The sequence below is a fragment of the Megalops cyprinoides genome, chromosome 4 (assembly GCF_013368585.1).
Source record: "Megalops cyprinoides isolate fMegCyp1 chromosome 4, fMegCyp1.pri, whole genome shotgun sequence".
Lineage (NCBI taxonomy): Eukaryota > Metazoa > Chordata > Actinopteri > Elopiformes > Megalopidae > Megalops > Megalops cyprinoides.
Genome location: NC_050586.1, coordinates 33885350 through 33898182, shown reverse-complemented (window position 1 = coordinate 33898182; position 12833 = coordinate 33885350). Strand labels below are relative to the sequence as shown.

The following is a 12833-nucleotide window of genomic DNA, read 5'->3' as shown; positions in this document are numbered from 1 at the left end:
AATACTTTTTGAATGCTCAAGGAAAAATTTTCTTTTTTTGTGTTCAATGACAATTTTTGCAAATGCATGTCTTGACAATGCTTTCCCTCATTTTTCAGTTCAGCTCCTGTTTACGTGAGAATACAGTACCCATTGATAACAAAAATTGTATTAAAACTAAGGATTCAATAGACATTGTGAATTACACAAAGGGGTGATAAGCTGAACATCCGTGGCACACAAAACCCAGAAATTTTACAGTACTGTCAGGTTTTACTGATTCCAGGCTTATCACACACTCAACGCGTTCTGTTGACTTTGGTCCTAAATGTTTAGTCAGGACAATTAAAATCATTCATTATTTGTAAGTGGTATTGCAGTACACGTTCCATAAGAACACCATTTTGTCAGCATATTCTTTTGCCCATGTTAAAAAAAAAAAGATCGCAAAAGATTTTTCTTTGCCTGTAAATTGCTTAGTAAATTGAACATGTCAGTGTTACTTTGTTTCATGTCCAGGAATGTATGGATGTAAGCTCTTTAGTATATGACACACACCAAAGTGTCCTTGTAACATATATAAAATCATCAGCTTTCTTTCTTTAAAATTATACTGACATTTTACATATACATTATTTACAGGACAGCTTATAAATATCTATTTGTCAAACAAACAGTTGCGAACCAGTAACCAAAAATAGCTTGATTCAGTAATTCTATACAACTAGAACCATCTTCCTAATGAGTACCTCTGTCATCTCTTAGAATCGGCTGGCGCGTGAACCTTGGTAACCGAGCTGTTTACAGGGACAGTTCAACTAGCCTTAGTGAGAATCTTTGGCACTTCTCCATAAACAGAAGTGATAATGGCATGTTGCTTCAGACAACTGCAGTAGGAATCTATAACACGAAAGTGAACCAGCACTTTTATCTCTTTCTCTCTCTCTTTCTCTCTCTTGCTCTCTTTCACAATGATGTTCTGAAATAGAAGATGCAGATTGCAGCTGGATATCTACACACACAGTTCAGGTAAGGGGGGGGGGGTGGGGTGGAGGGGAGGCTTGGCTTCATCTCTCCACTTCAGAAGATGTTGCGGGCCACCGGCTCTCACGGGGCGTGTCCACCCCGGGCGAGCTGGGGTCGGGAGGCGGTCGGGCTGTCGCGTTGACTCGTTTTGGAGAGGGCATGCGGCGGGCATCCGCGCCAAACTGATCCCTGGCACCGCGGTTGATCGGAGGTGCACCTCGCCTGCTTGTCTTGTTACTGCCGGCAGGGGGAACCGCCTTCGGGGTGGAGTCGGCCGGCGTGCTTCCCGACATCGTGCCTGCCTTGAGGCTTTGGCGGAGGGGTCCTCCGGGTAGTGCACCAGTGCCGTTGGATAGCGCGGCGGACGATGAGGCGTCTAGGAGCCAAGAGGGCAGGGCCGACCCGAATCGGGCCTCCTCAGCCCCCTCGGACAGGTACGGAGCCAGAGTGCTGCTGCGCTTGCTGCAGGAATCGCAGCAGAGTTTATTGTAGCCTGGAATGGAGCAGTATCGGGCCAGAACCTCCATCTGACAGAATATGGACTTGTCACCAGTGCAGGGTTCATCTGCAAAATTGGGCACATTTCAAAAATGAAATTACACATTAATGTCATTTTTTTACCTTTCTTAAAATGATGTCTTGGAAAACACTGTCAGCCCACTCCCACAATCGCTCAGTCTGATTATTCAGATACATTATCACAGGTATTAACTTCACAATAATTAATATTACTTCACTACTAAATACACACACACCATTTATGGGCTACTGCAATCAGCTGTCCAATGCAAGCTTATAACACTGGAGTTTAGGCCTGTACTGTGGGTGAGTGATTAACTTGGTATACTGTGCTTGGCAGTCCTCATTTTACTGTCCTCATTACTCAACATTTTGCTTCTGTAAACCTTATTTGTGTGCCACAGTTGAATGCATAAAATGTGCGTAGAGCTGCATGTCGACCCAGACAGAGACGCCAAGTTAACAAGTCAGTATAAAATAATACACTTTGCAAAGTTACTGCAGCCTCACACTCTGTGTGTGATGGAAGTTCACCAGCCTCCCCTCGGTCTGAGGTAACGGCATGTTGTGCTTCTGGATGAGCCTGTCACACCCATAGACTAAAGAGCTTAGGCTCCTCATTTGAGATAAAGCCCTCAGCAGAACCCTCCCCCCGCCTCCGTCTCCCCCGTTGCCCTAAGTGCTCTTTCCATTCACATATAGAGTAACAGACTCTTCCCTCATTAGGATTAGAGGCCATTTGTTTGCCTGTGTTTCCCTCGTCACACCTGAGATCTTCACTTCGCTGATGAAAAGCTTCAGAAAAAAAAGCTCCCTCTCAAGAGACAACTTATGTGTTTACAGAGGAGCAGAGCACATTTCAAGAATTCATTTTGTTAGACGTTTGTTAGGGTTGTGTGTTTCCCCCTGCTTTGTGGTTATGGAACGCCTCCTTGTAATGTTTTAAAGATCTGCTGTGTATAAATAAGAGCAACCTGATCTCTTGAGAACTACAAAGCACAGAAGCAATCCCCCAAATTGGATATTAAAGACAGAACCATGCATATGTAGTTGTGATTGAGTTGGAAAAGTATGTGACATCATGCTGACATTACATTCTCTCACAGTAAGAGAGTATTACTAAATGTCACAAGAAGTTACATGGTGACAATGGGATTTATTACAGTGATTTAATAAAAAAAGTCACTGCTGTATCCCTCTGTCCCATTGCTTTTTTTCATGGTGTCATGTACAATTGAAAATCCTGTGCATAGTGCCATGACCTTCCCCTTATTGTGACTCATTTGTCAACACAGGGTGTCCACCCATGTAACTTTTCACTTCACAACATAACCGACCTTAGTATCTCTAACTATCCCAGTCTCTTCAGTTTGATCATTATCATTATTTGAGTTGTGTAATTAATCTATGCTAATACCTGTATTCATTACCTCTACATCCACGAATATTGAATGCTGAATGCTTAAAACTAACACAAAAAGCTATTGCCTGTGAATATGAATAGCCAAAAATGTTCTTTAATTATTACCGCTCTTATGTTTTGTAAACCAAAACATTGTCTACCCAACAGGCAGACATCAGGTGCTTTGAAGTGGGAGCTATGAATGAAATTCATGGCAGCACACTGGCCTGATGCTTCCCAAACAGCAAGGAAAAAAGCCAGATAATGGCTCAGCAATTTGGACTTCATTTCTTTCAAAAGCAGAGCTACCATTTACCCTACAGTTAAATAAAGTCTCCAGGTATTTACAACACTTTTCTGATTCCAGTCGAGAAACAAACAGTATAGAAAGTGAAACCTGGGCATTATGATTTTGTTTATGGTTGCACAGTAGTGCCAGCATCAAGAATCTCACAACTATCATTGTATCAGCTATTTCTACAATCTGTCCAACAGTACTTGGTTTTGTGGTCCAGCCGACAATATCATAATAGATGATACTGCCATCTACACCCTCTTCCCACGGAATCTGCGAATTTGTTCTCCTTCTCCTCCTTTGTTAACAGGAACTTGTCACACGGGATCTCCGTGAGTCAACCATACAGATAAAAAACTGACGTCATAGCCAGGGACGGCTGGTATAAATGGGCTAACAGGGCTAAGCCCTCCCTATCTTTTACAATAAAAATGGGAAAATTATTGTTAAAAAACCTTAGAACAGGTTTTTTAAAAATTTTGGTGGAACCTAGAGCAGCAACAGCACCAAATAGTCACAAGAGAAACACAGGATGTATCACAATGGGCTTATTTTTTACAGCCCAAACACAGTGGCATCAGCTTCCTTTCATCTTCTGTGTCAAGTGAGTGAAATTTGTCGTGGCACGCCCCCTTGATTTGCTGATCATTTGGGCTAAATTCATTCAGCCCAGTATCCGGAAGTCTCAGACGGTCACTTCCTGGTTAATTTGAATGCTGTTTTCCATCGGAAACTATTGAGAAGTATCTGAGAAAGTCTGGCAAAACTAGATCATTTACTGTATCAGACTATATATTTGTCATCTAGAATACAAGTAACTGACATCTATTGACTGTTTTGCACATTTCTTCTAATAATCACATGATCACAGCAAAAGTAGAGTGGCTAGAAAAAGAGTGGCTGTCAATAGGTAGCTAGTTAATAGCTGACATAAGCTATCACTAGCTCTCTAGCTGGATAACCTTTTCACTATTTGTCAACCAACATTAGCTAGCTAGTACTGTCATATAGCTATCTGTCAATCTAATATAGTGATAATATATTGAAGGCTTATTTTGTTGGTTAAAATAAGAGGTGATTTTGGACCTATCCCTCAAAGCTTTTAAAAACGGTAGCTAAATGATGGGAAATACTCCGTTAAATGAATCCCTGACTGTTCTTCAAATTTAGCTTATCGGTCTAGCAAGTTGAAAATTAAAAAATCAGAATGATTCAACTTTTTACGTTGTTGCTGGATATTTTTTGTACCTCAAAGAACGGCCAACGCTGCTTGTGACTAGCCACTATTAGGAACTATTCAAGCCTTTGGGACTTCATCCAAAAATCACCGGACTTCAGTGACATGGTGATTAGCCTGTTTGCATCCCAGAAAGGTCGACGATGTGCCTCTTCAAATAAGGCAGGCCCAAGCCTATAGACCTCTTAAAAGACAATCACACACATTTCCTTTAGCTTTCCTGTCTACATATTGCCTGTCTCTCTCCTATAATGACCGTTATTTTTGCTGTCGTTACCAAATTGTTTTATTCGGGACATGATGTTTGACACAATGGCTTGCAAAATGGTTGTGATAAAAACAGTTGTAGTATCTATTGACAGTCATTACACAACACGTTTTGTAGTGCATCCCTAGGTGGACCCTTTTCTGACATTATAGGCTACATGACAGAGCATTCTGTTCTATCATGTAGCCTATCATTCCATCATTCTTGCATATTTTGTTTTTGTTAAAAATGGCATGTGCTAATGTGTACAGAGAAAAATAGTCAAATGGTGTGTGTGTGTGTGTGTGTGTGTGTGTGTGTGTGAGAGAGAGAGAGAGAGAGAGAGAGAGAGAGAGAGAGAGAGAGAAAGAAAGACAGACACAGAAAGAGTTTTTTGGCATTAGGCCATTCTTGTGGGCATTTCTCTATAGTGTTGTTGTAGAGCACTTGCTATAACAAGGTATATAGTGTTGTTGCTGTGACTTGGTATCTCGGATGTGATGCTGCTGATGCTGCAGCATGAACTATTGATGGGCATAATGCATTTGTTAGACCACCCACCCAATATCACCACCAGCTGTCACTGGTCATAGCACTGTGCAAAGTCAATGGCAATGGTACCATTAGACACCTCTTTTCTCTACATTAATGGCCATTTCCATACATTCTGCTGCCCCTTTAGGGCCATCATCAACACAAAACCATCAAAAACATTTGACACAAATGACACATTTTTAGTCTCAATGCTGTTTTTTCTTTAAGGTGAAAACCCCTTTCAGGATGTGAAAATGTATCATGGTTTGAAATGCATTTTGTTTGGAGAATAGGTTCATGGGAACTTGTGCTGGTGCGTACATTTAAGAGAGGAACATGAAATGTGTAATGGCCACATTGTCATCATTTCAGCCTTTTGTGCTCTTAGAAACCCATACTAGATCATAGTATTGATTTTCCCATAATATGTCAGCAGGCTGTCTTGAAAAAAGTTGACAAAATAAAACTCTAATACATTCCCTCATACATTACTACACTGTATTGATAGAAACTACTCAGTGATCTAGCAAATGCAGTGGTTTGATATGGGGTGGTTCCATGATGCTTTGAAGCTATCAACATGTACATGCAGTATACTTTATATATTTTATATATTTATATACATATATTTAAAAAAAAGATCATTTTAAAAATGCTCTGCTATTAGAAATGCCTTTTGAATGAGTTACCTGCAGAAATAGACTTGAAAACATGTGACCCGTGCTAGTGCATGGATTCTAGTCATAACAATAGAAGCTAATTATAAGAAGTATGAAGACCATCTTAACCATAATGGTAGATAGTGATAACAGAGGCATTATATTTTCTGTATTGTAAGGAGCACTTCTGTCCTTGAGCAATTGCTCATTGATTTCTCCCAGCTTCCAGGTTGCCTGGTACAGGTAATTACCAGGAATACATTCTGATTGAAAACTACATTTTTTTCAACAAGAATGCGTGGAGAAAGTGACCTGTCTCTTCTCGGTGTTCTTGGGTCTCTTCTCTTAGCTTTCTCTCTGATTTTATTTTAAGCAGGGACTTTTTTCTATTCATTTAAGCAGGAGAGCATATGTAATTCTAATAGTCCATTGTGGGTTTGCTGCAATCTTTTCCTTATTCATTTTCTGTTCCATCCCACCTTAGATCAGACTATTAGCTCTCAATCACCCTCTCTTCTTTAAGGCTCACTGTCCTTTCTCTTCGTCCATTTAGCTGATTGAGTAGACAAACGTAAACCAGTCTGACCAGTCATTATCCTGTTCTGTCTTCTCTCAAAGTATATTAGTTAACAAATACTACAGCAGTTTCTGTTCCAGATGTTGTGCTCCCTCTTAAATGGCCATACTGCTGTGCAGTTTCCTTCTGGCAAGTTCAGCTGGGACTCTGCCCTATTACGACTCATTTTTGGTCACCTGACTTGCTGTTCTTGAAAAAATACATTTTAATTTCATCATCATAGAAACTCTACATCTGTAATAACAGTGCTCCAATTAGTCATATTTGGAGAAACTGCAAAGACAAAATCAGGCACGTGAATGGATATATGTGAGTTTACAGATCCCATCATCTGTATCTGGGAGAATATGATCAAATCATTCCAGACACTTCCGTGTGTCACTAGAAAACCATAGACAATTGAGCAAGCCACCAACCCGATTATATCAACCAGGAAAAAGTGGCGTCTTCCTAAAAGTACATCCTTTCAAGTCAAGGACCAAACTCAAGGCAGTCAGAATAAACTCAGCTCCATGAACAGTAAGGTCTCTCTGCACTAGAGGCTTACCATGGCATGGCCCAGGCCTGCATGGTCTGGAGGTTTCCGGTTTCTCTCCGTTACACTGATCTCCGATTCGGCACGTCACCGGGCGGTGCTCCACCCCCTCCCCACAGGTCACCGAGCACTGTGAAAAGCACAAGGGGGAGCCTCAGTGTCTATGGCAATTTCATATATGCTGTCCTTCAAAAGGATCTACCTGCTACACGTTGAGGCAGTCTTCTAACCCATAGGAGGCATTGCAGATGTTCCCTTAACCAACCCACTTAACCTGAATTTCCACAGTTAATATCCAGCTGAATAAATGCATGATATATAAACTATGTAGGTCACTCTGCAACATGGCAAATAACCAAATAAATAATGCAAATACTGTGATTAATTTCTTAGCCTCCATTGCGTATTGCATTGTTTCTAAGCAGAATAAGTAGCAGGAGAAAAAAGAGGGATGGTTACAGGCCACTTTCAACACAGACGTTCTATATCTGCAATTTTTTTCTGTAGTCATTTGCAATAAGAAAACCCTGCCACTCTCATCAATATTCTTTGCTTCTACATCCACCTCTATATCAATATTTCTAAAAGTTTTATGAAGCCATGGCTTAAAAAACATGACATAATGATCTTAAAACCAAGGACAATTAACCACCATGGGTAAAACTGTAAATCACAATGGGCTCAAGTGACCAAAACTTGACTAGGCTAGCTTTTGGGGCAGTTCTCCCCTCCTACCTCAGACCAGGCTCCGGTCCTCCACTGAGCGGGGCAGGGCACTCTGTTGCAGGGCCTCCTGCTCTCAGGTTTCTCTCCACTGCAGTACTTGCTGTGGACGGAGCGGTTGGTGCCCTCGTGGAGGAACTGCACGCAGCGAACAGTGCGAATCTGATAGCCCAGGCTGCCGCACGTCTTGGTGCAGTGCTCCCAGTCTTCGGCTATCCACCTGGACACACGGTTGCACACACACACAACACACACACACACACACACAAACACACACAAAGAAAAACCAAGGTTACCAGGACTGAAACCAAGAACTTTTTTTTAGACGAGACAGAAAGAAAGGGGAGGGGGTGTTCAACCTGAATCCATACAGTGCATCCCCAGGGACTTAATTGTTGTTTTCTGTTTTTCTTATTTTTGTCTGCGCTTCTATTCCCTGTTGAAGATATTAGCTGGAAACAGGACTATTGACTGAAAGGGATGATTAGTGTTTGTTTTCCTGTGAATGTTGATTCTGTGAAGCGGTCTGTTGCACTTTTGAATGGTGCCTGTCATGGCAAAAAATATCATAGTGTGACATTTATTTTATGATTCTGAGTATGTGAATATCTGCACTTTTAATTGCTTTAACTGTCAAATTCATAATTGAAAGCAGTAAGCAATATGAATGATTACATAGAATTATCTAAAGCAACAGCAAGATTACTCTGGACAGCGTAGCTGAGTTACCTTAATTTGTCTCAATGTCAGAGTATTGCATGGCCAGTAGTCTGCAACTGTAGTATATCTGAAATCCTGCACAGTGACCGGGACTTAAAGACATTGCGTATTGTATTAATACATCTATTCCTGAAATTCAGACTGCAACACTAAACAAACCATGCCCTATAGATTTGTAACAGTGCTGCCTTCTTTTCAAATAATCCAGATGATATCCTAGCTGCAAGACCCTATCTGTACCATCACCTTCTACAAAACCGAAGCATTCACAACCTCAGTATATTCATGGGTGAAGGAAAATAATACAGAGCACAAATCCTTGCGTGTGACCCACTTCAGCAGATGATCCCAGGCCAAATGACAGTGATTTCCAAATGCATGGAACAGTATTTGCGACCTTCAGATTGGTGATAGCCCACCTGATGGTGATCCCACATCTCTAGTATACAATTACGGTTTCATTGAAAAGGTTCAATTCATTACACTTACTGGGTTCATCTGGCTTCCTCCAGTACAAAAATACTAAACTGTTTCTAAGAGCTAATGAGACATAACTATTATGTTTATCCTTGTTTATTCTTGATAAGTATAGCTAACATCTACAAAGGTCACAGTTATTGGCTAAGGACATGTAGGATAATAACTATGTGAAATGCCTACTGAATTCACTGTGGAACTATCATTGTATAAAATGTAAGAGTTTGGCTGCAATACAAGTATTAAATAACCAGAAAAAAATAACTTTGACATTTACTGATAAATATCATCACAACATGCCTGCCAGTTAACCACACTTCATCACACTGTGCAAAGTGAAGGGACATGGAACAGACATAGTCTGTCATAGAGATTAAGTTGTCTATGTGACACACGGTGACACTACTGCTAACATGCATACTTTTACCAAGGTAGCTGTTAACCATTACAAAGCTCAATCCCAGTGATGCCGACCTTACTGACTTGTGACCACTACAGTGCAATAGTCAAACTTTTCAACAAGTGCTGGTGAATAAGAAACATTAAATCCCATTCTCCAATCACAAGCTACCAGCCAACAGAAAAAAAGTACTCAAAGGTGTCAGAGTCTGATCTCCACCCCCTAGTTACCACCCCAAGTAACAAAAAGCACAATGGTTGCTTGAGTAGTGAGTAGGTATGGTGCTAAGTCTAACTAGAGGTCTAGTTTTGTGGGCAACTCTGATTTTCTGCAAGCAGTGAAACACTGAAATATTTCAAATGACTTTGCCCTCTGAGTGCTTCCCTCAAACACACTGACTTTAATCTTGTCCTTATCTGTTCTTTGTAGAAGTTGGCCTGAGCACCGAATACAATCAAGACCAGAGGTTCTTTTCAGTGGCCAGCAGCCCCCCTTTCTTTGACAACAGGAAATAATGGGCTCCTTTATGATGTGGCAGAGCGAAGCCCATCCTAATGGACCATATATATGGACTGTATATATTTTCCACAGAGCTGCCCGCATATTGACGTGTCCTCCACAGAACCTGAACATGTGAAACTGCCATGTGAAATGTATTCCTTTCAGAGCGAGGGGAGAGTTCTACGACATCTGTTAGGGAAAGAATGCTGTTTGATTGTCAGTTATATTGATTTTTTCCCTCAATACATTTCAAGGTTGTTTGGTATTGCTTTGTGCATCCTGAGATACGCCCTGGTTCAGAAGTTGAGGGTACGTAAAAAATAGGTTTGCACCCAATTATTGTGCAGTCCAGGTTTGTATAGTCACAAGAAATGGCAAAATAAAAGAGAAATGGAAAACACATAAATTTGCTCGGATATTTGTTTTCCTTGACATGACCGTTACCATGAAATGCTAAGTGACAGATGCAGCATGAAGGGCACAAAAGCAGGCGCAGCCCTCAAGTTGATGTCCCTGGCTCAGGATCCTCTCTCACCCAGCCATGCGAGCACAATGAAGTCTCAGGGCATTCTTCTTTCACTCAGAACTGAATGGTAACCCTTTCTAGGAGGGGTCCTGCATGTTACATAACACCTTCGTAAGAACATACTGCCTTCATAAGCACTGCATAAGCAGTCATAAGCCTCTATTTATTATTAGCACATGCCAACCAACACAAACTCATCAAAATACATGTCATACATGACATTATCGTGATATTCTCAGTTGATATGTCATGGTAAGGCTACATTTGACATGATACATAGCACACACTTTTATACTTTAGCTTGGTGTCACACTTGATTTGAACTCATTCAAATTAATTATATAATAGTCATTCTGCTGCCAGAGTGTTGTGTTTACACTGTATAATTTTGATTTCATGGATTTAACACTAAAGTTCAGAAACCTTTTTTTCAGACACTTTTGGACTCAATTATCTAATCCCCGTTAATTCTATGGCTCTCAGCTAACACAAAATCCCAGCCGCATCTACACTCTCCAGTGACAGTGACTTGCTGCGTCACTTCTCATTCCCTGCTTCCCCTCGTCATGGCCCCCCAAACCCGTTCCCCCTTCCCCCCGCCCTGTCAGGTCCACAGTCCCCAAAGTCCTGGAGAGTCGTCTGTCCTGTCCTTGCAAACCTGCCACCGTCCCCTCGGCCCAGGGCCACAGTGTCGTCCCAGTGTCCTGTCTGTGCCTGTCTCCAAATGCACCGCCCACAGCCAACCTTTTTTCCCTCCTACCCCTACCATCGTCCATCTCAGGTCAATGTCGCACGTCCTCTGTCCTCTCACCCAGTTTGGCACGCCTCTGGTGCTTCCCTCTAATTCTGCAGCCAGTCAGACTGCAGCGCTGTCCGGTACTGCATCCACAATAGCTGGGGGCTTTGGTACCTTGTCCCCTCACCATGTCTGATCGCCTCCATAGACTCCAAGCCAAACATGTCTCCAACTATGTCTATCCCAACCTTCTCAGCCGCAACAGAATCTCAGAACAGACATTTTTATTCGTAAATATACACGGTGCAATACTGACTAGAGAAAATTATATGGATGTGATGTGCTTACTGCTTTAGACTTGGTGATGGATGACAGTAAGTAGTATACAGACAATTGATTTGAGTGGGAAAATTCCTCATCCTGTAATTAAAATACTTTTTTTGCAATGCAACTCGTATAGTGTTATCTTTTACCTGATGATGACTATATGCTAACAGGAAACGACTGTTTCTCTGAACCACAGTACCAGAAAATCAAGCACAATAGCTGAAACCAAGGTAAAACTACTTTGCTTTGCTTTACAGCAATGGGTAAAAAGTCATTTATCCTTGTCCTTGTTTCTGTGAAAGGTGGAATGAATTTAACACTTCGAGACTTTCCTGACAAATAAATCGTGCTCAAAGCCCTTTCCAAATGTATTTTATAATCTCTTAAACCAGAATTTGCTTCATTCTTCAAAACCATTTTGCATTAATTTCATTAGTGTGGTTTCTGTCCTTCATTTTTAAAAAGGTAGGTTTTAACTGTCTTCTTTTTATCTGTCGACTGTATATGCATCTAGAAAAACAAACCCTGATATTCATGTCCGGGTGGTCTTCCCAATCTTGTCCTTATCATTTCACTTTCTGTAATTGTCAATCTCCTCACACAAGGTACTTCAGGCAAGACAACACCCTATCCTGGCAGCATTGGATCTGTCTGCGTTGTGTAACGTCACATTGTATAACACCTGCAAAATTATGTCTACACCATAGCGTGCACACGCACACACACACACACACACACACACACACACACACACACACATCTAATGACTTGTGTTTTTACCTTTTGCCTAACTATGCCCATAACATATACCCTCTGTCTGTTACTGTTCAACAATTTATTTTTTAATCTGCCTGCATATTAATTTCACTTTCATTTCAGCAACAGCATTCTGGATTTATTCAAATTTGTTTTCATTCTATAGTACATTTTGTTTAAGCAGCATTTATATTATCCTTCTGAAGACAATAAAATATGACTTTTCTGGCACATCTTTAGCAAATTAACATGAGGCTGGACATTGTAACAATGCACAGGAGCGGGAATACTTTTACAGTGTTTTGTTCTATTTGTGCTGTGTGGGAGCTGTCACTGCCTATTTGGTAGAAAGCAGCAACTTCTTGCCTCCAGAGAAGAAGCTTGAATTACCACTGTCTTTAATGACTGTGTTCCACAGTGCAGCTAAAGGAATTATGTCATGCTTAAGCAACCTGTGCAAATTGCTATAGTTAACCAAAAAGGGACAAACAGTGCACTCAAACACATCCACCAGGAACTGAAAGATTACATATTAGTCTGTTGCTCAAGCAACTGCTGGAAGTTTAAATCCTGTGTTGTCATCATATCCTTTCCCATACATCAAGACAGCCATAGCCACACAACTATGGCAACGTTTTGCTCAACATGCATTCCATT

General features: G+C 41.1%; 1 protein-coding gene across 1 annotated transcript in view; it reads right to left on the bottom strand.

Moving 5' to 3' along the window:
* Window positions 1-1022: 1022 nt before the first annotated feature.
* Window positions 1023-12833, bottom strand: part of adamts3 (ADAM metallopeptidase with thrombospondin type 1 motif, 3) — an 82737-nt gene continuing 70926 nt past the window's right edge. Inside the window, exons 20-22 of the mRNA XM_036526971.1 lie at window positions 7746-7953; window positions 7023-7140; window positions 1023-1570 (exon numbers count right to left, since the gene is read on the bottom strand). Of these exons, the coding sequence (XP_036382864.1) occupies window positions 1047-1570; window positions 7023-7140; window positions 7746-7953 (850 nt within the window). The 3' untranslated portion in view covers window positions 1023-1046. The remainder of the gene's footprint in view (window positions 1571-7022; window positions 7141-7745; window positions 7954-12833) is intronic.